At 46.3% G+C, this 11,693-nt stretch overlaps 3 protein-coding genes across 3 annotated transcripts; 2 read left to right on the forward strand and 1 right to left on the reverse strand.

Annotated features, from left to right (window-relative positions):
- Positions 1-6,953: 6,953 nt before the first annotated feature.
- CCR75_003835 (uncharacterized protein) lies at positions 6,954-8,464 on the forward strand (the record flags this gene model as incomplete). Its single annotated transcript, XM_067961928.1, has 2 exons — positions 6,954-7,265; positions 7,331-8,464. 2 exons carry the CDS (start codon positions 6,954-6,956, stop codon positions 8,462-8,464), a joined length of 1,446 nt encoding a protein of 481 aa, XP_067823243.1.
- Positions 8,465-8,670: 206 nt separating this feature from the next.
- CCR75_003836 (uncharacterized protein) lies at positions 8,671-10,685 on the reverse strand (the record flags this gene model as incomplete). The annotated part of the gene is made up of 5 exons (XM_067961929.1): positions 10,194-10,685; positions 9,133-10,125; positions 8,977-9,104; positions 8,877-8,918; positions 8,671-8,775 (listed from the first exon to the last, which is right to left on the reverse strand). Exons 1-5 carry the CDS (start codon positions 10,366-10,368, stop codon positions 8,671-8,673), a joined length of 1,443 nt encoding a protein of 480 aa, XP_067823242.1. The 5' UTR covers positions 10,369-10,685.
- A 65-nt stretch (positions 10,686-10,750) lies between these two features.
- CCR75_003837 (uncharacterized protein) lies at positions 10,751-10,999 on the forward strand (the record flags this gene model as incomplete). Its single annotated transcript, XM_067961930.1, has 1 exon — positions 10,751-10,999. The coding sequence occupies one exon, from the start codon at positions 10,751-10,753 to the stop codon at positions 10,997-10,999; it is 249 nt and encodes an 82-aa protein (XP_067823241.1).
- Between the last annotated feature and the right edge of the window lie 694 nt (positions 11,000-11,693).

Consider the following 11,693-nt stretch of genomic DNA (forward strand, 5'->3'; position numbering starts at 1 on the left):
GGGAAGACAGTTAACCGTTTCCTCTCTGTGCTCAAAAGGTGTGTGCTTGTAGTGCGTGGCAGCTTTAAGTAGCGACCGCCTTCAGAGGTAGTTTGTATCAAATCTGATAACGATTACAATCAAAGATGTGTTGTAATAGGACAAATTTCGATGGGTGAACCTTTGTTGTGATACATTTATTTATAAGTAAAATACCCTTCTATTCTATTTAGAATAGTGAATCACTTTAATATAAATAACATATGCAATAGCCGCTAGATAAAAACCTGGGGGCCAAAATTTATTATAATTTCGCTAGGGTAAGGTTTTAGATTAAAATAATTTAAAAAGTCAGTTCTCCTTTTGATTTTTAAGCATCTAGTGCCTTCCTAAGGCTTGCGCATTTGATCTGTGAGAGAAAGAATTATTTCTAAGGTATATACCCTCGGGCACTAGTTGCCACTTGGTTCTTCGAACCCCTGAATACCTTGAACTAGAATTCACCAAGCTTTCACGATTCGCTGAGTTGTTTGATGAACGAATTTAGTCGGTATTACTAGTCAGTCGCATGAAACGTGGCTATGTGGCTGGTGGCATACCACCGATGCCACCTTCATTCGAATGGACTAATTCTGACGGAACGAGTGCGTCGCTTTTAGAGCGCGCTACTCTAAAAGCACATAATTATTATTGTATCTATAGTTCGTGGAAGGCTCAGGGGAATCACATAGTCGTGTTGCATTCAAATTAATCAATCGACTAATATAAAGCAAAATTCTTGTGCTGCTTCCAGCCATATTCCGGTGTAGCGAAACAGCGGTCGCAGCGACTTAACTTCGCTCGCTTGTGTGTCAGAGAAACCATAGGTGGTATTGTTATCCCTGTGTCTTTTTACCACGCAGCTCCTGCTAGTCCATTTGGATTTAGCGGAACGACAACTTGTGCTTCTTCTCATAGGCAGACACCAGGCCCGGTACGTCGACGCGCAGCGCGTCGATCGGCTCCCAAGAGTCAAAACTCTTTGAGTATCTTTTCGCTGGACAAGGATTTAATGTTTCTGCTGCCTTCCAACACGAAATCATTGGTTCCCAGCAGCATTAATCAGTAGAGGTATGCCCGATAGGAGCGGCGATTTCGCCCACCTACTCGCGGCAGCCTATCCTGCTTTCGTTCAGTCGCAGGCATTGAGCGCTGCATAACGACGGATTGGGGATCTCGAAAGTCAAGTGTCGCGACTGACTTCGGATCTTTCGATGTCCGCGGGAAGGATCGTCAGAATTACCAACGCCTGAATTTCGACTTAACATCTTGGAGAAATTGATGTTGAGGGATCCGCGTTACGTACGTCGTATCCCTCGCTCTCCATGTCTGTATCGTGGTCGGAGGAGTCATTTGGCTGGAACTTTTGCCCCGTCTCCCTCACTAGATCGACTCTTGACTCACAGTCGATGTCATCGTCGGTCTCCTTCGACGGATGGGGGTATGTGATCTCTTCAGGACCAACATACCGTATCAGACGACCCACGTAAAGGACGGGTATCGTCGTCATATTCGGGGAAAGGGTACGTGTAAAATTTAGGTCTCCAACCCTAAACTTTGTAGTACCTCCGGGTGGTACAAAAACTGCATTTTAGGTAAGGTAGCAGTACTTGGAGCCCCTTTCAGTCTGCACATTATTTTGATTATTTTGTGCGCTTGCCATCGCGTCAAGAACTTTTCGTGTGATGGCTAGTCGCTCATCCACCAAGCGTTGAGCCTCGCTCACGCTTTTAGCATCATACTCGCCTATGACACCAGGCGAGGTCGGTTATAGGACGTAGTTGTCAATAACGAAACATCGTTATCGTTTAATGCACATGCATTCCTTGCCGTGACTTCATACAGATCACTGTCAACCCGGCAGAGTCACTAGGGCAAGTTTCTGTCATTGCGATGATACCCTCGCGGGTCATCGTCATATTAATGAAATTATGTCTTTCTTTCGCACCGAGCGAAGTGAGGAAACTCTCCTTCTAAGACCCGGGCTACGCACAAACGACACTGGCGTCCGAGGATAGCGCAGTCCGATTATATAAAATGGTGTCACTCGTACTGGCGTGTCCACTGTTATTTATAGCAAATTCCACAATGGGCTAACTACATTTTGCTCCATACTGTCTTCATAGTTTAGGACCCCCGTTTGAGGGCCCTTGTAGTCAGGCGGAATGCAAACATGAAGTCCAGACTGACCTACTTCCTGCAATCTGTTGGATTCGGCAGCGACTTCAATTGCGCACTGCTGGAAGGTGCTGGCTTAATGCGCTGTAACCGTTTGTAGGCGCGAATTTAGTTGGCCACCCATCGATATAAATGTGGCCACCATTCGTAAGAATATATTTTTCACGGCCCAGATGCCCACTCAATGGTGCATTATGGAGCGCATGAAGTATTTAGAACGTGAGAGCTGTGTAATGAAGGGCACCGATTCTCAAGGGATCACAACGTGACAGCTGATGCCATAAAATGCCATCGCTGTAACTAAAGCGACTTAGCTTAGCCTCCGGGTTGCGACGGTAGGGAAACCTTTCGTCCATCGAAGTGATCCAACAGCAGGCAACAATGTTTGTCCTGACTGTAGCATTTCTTTATTTCGGAGACCAGTGAGCTCGTCGCGTGGTATAACTTCATGGCTGCCAACGTTGACGACTCAAATTGTGCCCAGCGTCATACCTCGAAGTCTGGTCTGCGCGATATCGCGTCAGCCAAGACATTCGTCTTACCCTGCTTATATTCAACGTTAAAATAAAATTAAGAGAAGGTTGTAAGCGATCCTGCCATTCTAGGCGAGAGATGCGGTCAGTTTATTGCCGTCCTCAATGATGCGTGTACATATCAACGACAAATGATTCGGTGCCGAATAGGTGCACTCGAGACTTGACATTAGCATTCTTTATTGCAGGAAGCTCCTTTTCTTGCACAGGGAAATTCAGTTTCGCGGCTTTTAAAAGCCTGGACTGATAAGTGATGACACGGTCAACGCCTTCGTCATCCTTCTGCATGAGAGCGCTGCCGATTGCAAAATTGCTTGCATCGCATACGATGCTAAAGAATTTATCGGTGTCTGGCAATGCAAAGACAGGTGCCTCAACAACAGGTTGTTTACCGATGTGAACGTATCTACTTGTTCCATTGATCGATTTCATTTTACGTCCTATATCAAGAGGTCAGACAAGGGCTTAGTTGGCTCCGCATGATTCTTGCTATATTTATGAAATTAATTATCGAGCCCTAAAAATTAGAGCAAATTCTTCACATGTCGTTGAATCACCATTTCTTTACCGATTTCACCTTGTCCGGGTCTGCTCGTACACCATGTGTACCTACGATGCAGCCCAGCACAAGTATCACGGAGACCCCTATGACGCTTTTTTTCAACTTGACGTAGAGTTGTGCGTCCTCCAGAGTCTGCAACACAGCGTCTAAATGACGCTGTGCGACTCTATTTCGCTCAGCCCGTCCTCGGCCCTACTATACACGAATACATCGTCAATGTAATGGGGCGCGAAGGCACGGTGCTAACGCATCACGTGAGCCACCACTCGGTTGAATGTCGCTGGTGCGTTTTTCAAACCTTGAGACATCACAAGCCACTCCCAAAGCATACCACTTGGGCCGTTTTGGCTACACCGGACTCTCTTCTGGGCACCTGATAGTAGCCATCCTTGAAATCTAACACGGAAAAGATTGTTGACTTTCCCATGGAGTTCAACAAGACATCTTTCCGCGGGATTGGCGTCTGCGCTGGTATGGTCGCCGTGTTCAGCTTATTTGTAAGCATGGACCGCGCGCCATCCACCTGTGGCATTATGCACACAAAAGGTCGGGCTGCAGTGATGAGACTTGCTCTCATGCCATGTCCCTCCTTGGCTCGCTTGTCCAAAACCTCGTCGATACAATCGACTTGTTTGTATCGACGAGTTTTTGGACAAGCATGGTCATACAATACTTAATGCCAGGTTCGAGGTCAATTTCGTGCCTGATGCCTCTATGTGCTGGTAGGCGGCTCGGCACTTCTTCTGGGAGCATATCGCGATGTTCCCACAAAACTTCGAAGAACAGACTGTCTCTCAAGGTATCGCAACCTTAAGCAGCGAGCTGTTTTTTTGTCTGTTTCTAGGACGCTCTCGTCCATTGTGGACGACGAGAAGCAGTCCACCAAATTCTATTCCGGAACAGTTGCGACTACTATGTAGATGTTTGCTTCCTTTAGTTCGGACAGGGATAGATCCCGCGACATATCGGGGAGATTAACTATCTCCTCGGCAGATTTTAAGACTTGCTGGAGCACCTCAACTGAGGATGCTTCCGCAATTTCGTCTCTGGCGGCCTTGAACACCTCGTTCGAAAGCCCGTCCTCTTCAAATTATCTGATCCAAAGGTTACTCGTTTAGACGTGCCTTTAATCCTCCAAATATGACGGGTACTCGTCCTTCGAGTCACCATGACCTTTGACTGGGAAGCGGATGCCGTTGTTCTCCTGGCTAACGCACCCCTTCCAACCGTACTAGGCTCTAGGCACTGTGCCGATTCATGCGACGCTTGGCTTACTGTCAGCTTGCCGTCTACTTTCCACAGACTTTCGGCTCTATGCAGGACATTCAGACGCATGACTACTTTACATCGTCTTTTTCACTACCCCAGTCTCCACAAGCTGGGTATGAATCGAAGACGTTTGATATCCCGTCAACGCATCCTCAACTGTGTTCGACACGACATCAGTTGCATACGCCTCTCGTAGGAGCACATCCTTTCCGGTATACTGCGTAGAGTTCGCAACTGTGCGTGTACGCCAGTCTAACCATGGTTAAAGTTTTGCCAACCATGGCATGCCTAGGATAAGGTCATATGGACTCTCCATACCTAGCATTGTGAGCTTCTCCTTACAAGAGAAGTCACTAAAGCTGAAGGCGTCTTCTACTTGAACGGCCTGAGCGCACCGTTCGCTAAACAAACTATCGCCTCTTCTCGCTTGCCATCCTGGCAAAGTGACTTAAACATTGCCGGTCTCAGATAATACAGCCGCGAGTTTAGCAAAACTTTGTGATGCCCCTTCATTCACAAGGAGGGTCATCACATGGTCACAGCCTCGTACTCGAGCGCTGTAGACCGGCAGGGTTGTAATTCGAAATTTCGAGACCTCAGGGACTATTCTACCCATTTGTTCGATAACTTTGAACTTAATAGTAGCTTCAGAGTCCGCGTCCGTAGGGCATCCCGCCCCTACTGCGCTCCTTCATTTCCTGACCCCTCAGTAGTCGATGCAGCACTCCTTCGTCTCGCACGCTGGTTCTTGCCATCGCTCTTCGGGAAGGTAGTCCTCTTGCTGGCCATCTTCGCACCAGCAGAGACCCTAACATAGCAGCGAGCCATGATATGGCTGCACTTGCCACATTTACAACAGACTACGTCTGCATTGCCCAACTCCATAGGAGTGACATCTGACCTCTCGGCCGACGGCACTATTGAAAGATTGCTCCTCAACTAAGGCAATTTGGATTGATTTTTCCATCATCGACGACACCTTTCTAAGAAGAACCTGTCGCGATGGGCCATGCCGAAGTCCGTTCATAAATGTGGGCTTCTTTATGTGCCTCGGAATCGGACCTACGTTATTTTTTATGACGATTTATCAAACAGGCGGTAATGGAAGCCGACACAACCCGGCTGTCGTCATCGATGAGCGGCGCCACACCGCATTGCTCCACGGCTAACAGCCTGTAGACAATCGTGTGCGCTGCAAATCCATTGAATTTGGGCGGGTCCATCGGAATGGGCCTCGGAAGATGCGGCCGGGGGAGAGCATCCCAACAGTCCTGTTGAAAGCCTCGCTCCGAACCAGCTCACGCTTAAGCTCAATTTTGAGTACAAGTGACGGACTCTGCCGCAGCATGGCTCTGTGCCTTGGACGCGGCTCTTTACTGTCCAAGCACGAACGCTTCAAACTGCTTTAACGGAGCAACATGTTGCTCCAGGGTTTGTTCACCAACTCCCTCCACCAAACGCTCTACCACCTCCCGATGATGTTCGGAGAGGTGTGGGAAATGAGCCTAATCAATATCGCGGCTCATCCTTACTGACATCCTTTGAGAGACAGGTCGTGAGAAGGACTACTAGGGCTACCAAGTGTAGGCGGGCGCTACCTAAAGCTGCTACGCACTACTAGCACACACCTTTTGAACACAGTGAGGTAGGTGGAGGGCGCTTAAGCGACCTCACTTAACGAACTAAGAACCTTAGTACAAGTGACGTCACGGGAGCGGTAATCCGGCTCCACGTGCGCACTTGTCAACAAGGAAGTAGTTTTCAGACTGATTCATATTTGATCGTATCAAATATAAAACTTAGTTCAACCAATCATAAATGCCATCTCTGTAGAATGCACTGATACGTATTGTGAGCGCATAATTATAAATTCCTCGTATCTTGGATGACGCTAGCCGTCATTCCCGTTAATATGACTGCCCTTAGGTGCATCACATACATCACAATGGGAACCACACCCAAGTGGTGGGTCTAATTACTTCACGTAAATAACTGACCATCACAGTAACCCTTGCACAGTACAATTTGTGTACTTAAGAAGATTCCGTAGCATAGGGCAATTCTAGCCCGCTACAACCTGCAGTTATGTTTGCTTACACCTGCAGCTAGTTCACATTGGTTGTTATTCATGTCATCTTGCCCTGCGTCTGGCTTTCAAGAGAGCGTGGTTCAAGCATGTGAATATCGTCTATACACAGGAATTGACTGTCTTGCACGCAACAATTATTATATTTTAAATAATCCTATAGTATCCTCACGAAAGGCATTTGAAACGACAGAGATTGCAAAATAAGCTGTTCTTTGTGTAGTTTTTTTTTTGTGAAGGTTATTTGACGATTGCAGTTCTGGCATTTTAGTGATGCGTAGACCACACAGAATATTTCTTTATCCAAATGGATGCTTTCGACTTTCTGGAGACGCTGCCGACTGCGACACTGGAGCGCCTTTACCAGGATCCATGGGCTTGTCAAGCTATCTTTCAGGCGCTCCCGCCGCTTGCACAACAATTCGTTATGCGGCTTCTACCGACGAACGTTCCCGTGTCGCGTGAACTTTTAGAAAACTGGGTCATGCCCCAGCCTGGAGAGAGTACTCAAATGCCGCTTCAATTTCAAGCAGCGTTGCAAAAGCTCGAGGGGCTTCGTGTATTTGTACAAAAGGACGGAATATTTCAACCCCATCCGATATTCCAAAAGCAGCTTATGGTGAGGACGTCGACATGATACACTGTCTGTAAAAAAAGCTCTCATTCTGTTATGATACTATGTAGCACGCATTGAGCAATTTAGGTGGATCCCCATGGGAGCGTGGCAGGCTCCGTCTACCAAAAGATCCGGAAAATATGTTTGCAGCCGTGCATTTGGAGCAATACGCGAGGGCGCGGTGGGACTCGGTGCTGCATTATATGGTGGGGTCAACCGCTGTGCAGGAGCCACCTCAGTCCGTTGTGGATATCTTGCTACGTACAAAGCTGCTTCAGGCTAGTGAATCTGATTCGAGAGCGCTGCATATTACCGATACGGGGTACGAATTCATGCTAAAAGACATTCACGTTCAAATGTGGATCTTTATGCTTGAGTACATTCGTACGCTTGATAACACGGGCACGTTAAAGCAAGAGGATATTTTACAGTTCTTGTTTCAAATAAGCTACTGCCAAACGGGTGGGTATTACGCAGTGGCGGATTTGACTCAGACGCAGCGATTACTGCTTGGAGATTTTATTGATTTTGGACTGTTGTATCGCAAGCATCCGAATTCGGATCGTTTTTTTACCACGAGTTTGGCCGTGAATCTTATATTTGGTGGATCCACGGGTCAAAAGCGGAGTCATGTGAGTCTCACGAGTTCATTTGCAAACGTACGTGCGGGTAAAAAATCTCAAGTGGCGAATTCGCGTCAAACTACGATAACTACTAATGGGGCTCAGTTGCTTGTGGTTGTCGAAACAAATTTCAAAATTTATGCCTATACTTCGTCGACTCTTCATGTGGCCATGCTCAGTGTGTTTGTTGACATTGTGGCAAGGCTTCCAAATTTAGCCATTGGCTTTATTACGCGTGAAAGTTTGCGCTCCGCTTTAATTCACGGTATCTCGGCGCAACAGATTTATGAGTTTCTAACGAAACACGCACACCCGAAAATGCGATCTAATACTCCAATGATTCCGGAAAACATTGCGGATCAAATCTATCTGTGGGAGCGTGAGCGCAATCGCGTGCAATTTATGGAAGGAATTCTTTTTGACGGTTTTAACTCGAAAGAAGATTACGAGAGTGTGTACAGCTATGCGAAGGACCTCAACGTGCTCACGTGGTCAGACTCGATTCATTTTAGGTTGTCAGTTGCAAGCTCAGGCATTGAAAGTGTGCGCCACTTCATTCAAACTCAGCTTTCATCTTGAGGCTGCAACACTGCAGCATTAGCTTTTGGACATTGTACAAATTGCGTAAAAAGCAAGATTGTCGAGATATTTATAATGAGCAAAAGCTAGCTAATGCCATAAGTTTTAATACTAATCATTGGCTCGAGGGCACATAATATTTTATGGACCAGTTTATCTAAGCGTCCCAACGCGCTTAAAGACCGGCTTTGTTACTAATGTGATGTCTATGTTAAACATTCTTTTTCGTTACTAGTGCTCTCGTCCGAAAAGCGAGGAGAGAAAAGAATCGACGAATTTGACATTGCGGACGACGACGAGTCGAATAGGCGCTTGTAAATAGAACCACAGAGCATAAGTACTGCAGTCGAGCGGCAAATACGGCATCAAGTTAGCAACAATCTCTGCGACTATGACAAGTACAATTATTTACCTTTTGTGGAAGCTGTTCCGACAGGTTTCTTCCCATAAAGCTCTGGACAAGCCACGAATTGTAAGATTAAAGACTAACAAACAATATGGAGTTAACGTACGCGATTCGTCGACAACGTTGTGGTGGAATGTAGAGTGTCCGCAAATACAAATTGAATGGCATGTTGAAGGTGAATTTTGAATGTCCCGTGGGCAGCAATCATTTTTTTGCATTCGGTAAACGCAGCATCTGCCCGGCCGGCAAAGCTTGCAAGTACCACGAAGACGACCCTCAAAGTCGCGTTTAAAAATTACTTGGTCAACTATTTCGCGAGGAAAATCTTTAAAAGTCGTTGTCTCCAGCACGCAATCAAGGTTTGTCCGGACAAAGTCAGCACAGATGTCCAAAAGTGACGGAGGTGAAAGTGCACCTATATCAATTGAATAAAGATCCTGAAGTCTGTCTGTGCCATCATATCCTCCTAACAAGTACATCGTGCTTTCCACAACCACAGCTCGATGAAATGTCCGACTGCTTGGTATGCTTCCAGTCGTGCAAACTTCACTCCACGTATTTGTCACTAAATCCAGACGCTGCAAATCATTAAAACGGCAATGGGTCTTGTCAACGCCTCCGAATACAAACATGGTATCGCCAAAAATGACAGCCGTGTGGCGATATCTGTGTGGTGGGCTGTTGCCTCTCGTCTCCATTTTTCTCCATACTTTCGAAGTAAAACTATACTCGTGCAAATCATTCAACGTATCTCGTCCATCCCAACCTCCAAACACGATGAGTCGATTAGTTTCTGTGTGCACAACACCGCTGTGGCCAAAGCGTCTGGAAGGGATAGCACCTTGAGCCTGCTCTCTGCTCCAACGCTGTGCGTTGATATCATAGCCACAAAGATCGTTAAACCGGCTTGAGCCGTTGTAACCTCCAAAGATGTATATACTGGACAAATGCAACACCATTATGTGGTCAGTGCGGGCTTCAGGCCGGGATTCTACGATGCTGGGCATCTGGTTCCATCTCTGCGCGTCAAAGTTAAAGTAGTAAAGATCATTAAAATAGTTGCCATCGCGACCATCGTAACCTCCAAAGATAAACATGTTGCTCTTGTGAACGACGCCCAATGCCCCAGAACGCCTAGGCGGAAGTGTACCGCGCGTCTCGACTTGGGACCATTTGCTTGACTCGAGATCAAGCTGGTACAAATCTTGTTGCCGTCTCCTGCGGTCTGTGCCACCAAAGACATATACTCGGCCATCTACAGCATTCAAAAATTTGTATGAGCTTGCGAACTAACCAATTTGCACGCATTCAGCTTTAGTGTACCTTTGCTGGTGACAGTATGTCCTGTGCGCGGACTGTACACGTCTCCATGCGGATAAAGCTTGTCCCAATAGCGCACTTCGAGACGACTAACGGCAGTAGAACCGCTACTTGCAAGTTTATTGACTTGGGCTTCTTTCTTGGTTGTAGACGCCATCATCAGTGGTGTTACCGCCATTTTGTCGGATCAATTGCTAGATACAACCAAGTGCAGCGATGGTCGTTTCACGTCTACGCAGCTTTCGCTCGATTCGTAGAATGTCGAGCTAGTAGATCCCTCAAATAAGTGTCTTGGCCAACCTCAAGAGAAGTTTCTTAACCGTTACAAGCTTAAGCGCACTTAATGTCAGCTAGTCAAATGCGGTAGTCGTTTCTCGTTGCGCGACCACGAATGCGGAATGCCAGAGTGAAGGTCGTGAAGGTTTCCCTTTTGAGCCGGACGATTCCGCACTCAACGCGACTTAAAATAGCAAATCCCGCACCAAAGCGGTCTTCAAGTGCGGTTCGATAGTTTCCGTTTTTCTTCTTTCTATATTTTCAAAAAGGAGTGATGGACACTTATGCACTTGCGCTCACTATTGTCTCGACTTGAGGCACTTGTAGTGTGTGCCACTTTTCGTATTTTCATAGAAAGCACAGATCCAGGAATGCGAGGGGACGATATCTGCGCAGCGCAATTGATGCCGTTGGAGTTGATCGTCGGCCGGCGCTACTCGCATCGTATAAACTGGGACATAGAGCTGCTGCGATACTGCAAAAAACTGGACTCATTGGCGCTGGAATTGCGGATCACACTGGACGGTTATTAACGGCAAAATTAACTCGCGGTATTTTGCGCTTGCGGCATGCTATCGAATATGCGTCTGTTTATTTGCGTTGCTGACTACATCAGTGTAAAAGCATTCCTATTGTGAATGTAACTCACAGCGATTTGCAACAGTAATAGAGAAGAAGGGACCCAATGGGTAAGAATAGACTCGAAACAAGTATTCATATTTTTCCGATAAGCCTACGACGTGGGGTGCATAAACGTAACATTCTGAAATTCAATGAATGTGATTGTCGAATCTTCTTTACAGCAAATATGGCTGTACGTATTTTAATTTAGATAATACACTTGAAGTGAAAGAACGCTTTTTTTTTTGCTAGATGTGATATCTGATACAAAAAGCATTGATCGAGCTTTTAACAAAATTGTGGTCTGCAATGCACTACGAATTAAAACAATTCATATTATTCTCCGTGCAAGCCGAGCTGCGGCAATTTTACTGAGCCTTATCGATAAAAGATGCTTGCTTGCTTTATTGATAATATTACCACCCTACATCTACTCGCCAAAACCGTCCTGCCGGACAGGACACCGATTCAGCTAACATTTATGAGATTGTCGCACGGTATATATATTACTCACATGTTACTTATTGCACGTTTCTAAATGGAAGATAAGTTTTGAGCAAACATCAAGATTAATTGCATTAAGTACAGCTCAAATGAGAATCTACT

The sequence above is a fragment of the Bremia lactucae genome, linkage group LG13, assembly GCF_004359215.1.
Source record: "Bremia lactucae strain SF5 linkage group LG13, whole genome shotgun sequence".
Taxonomy (NCBI): domain Eukaryota; phylum Oomycota; class Peronosporomycetes; order Peronosporales; family Peronosporaceae; genus Bremia; species Bremia lactucae.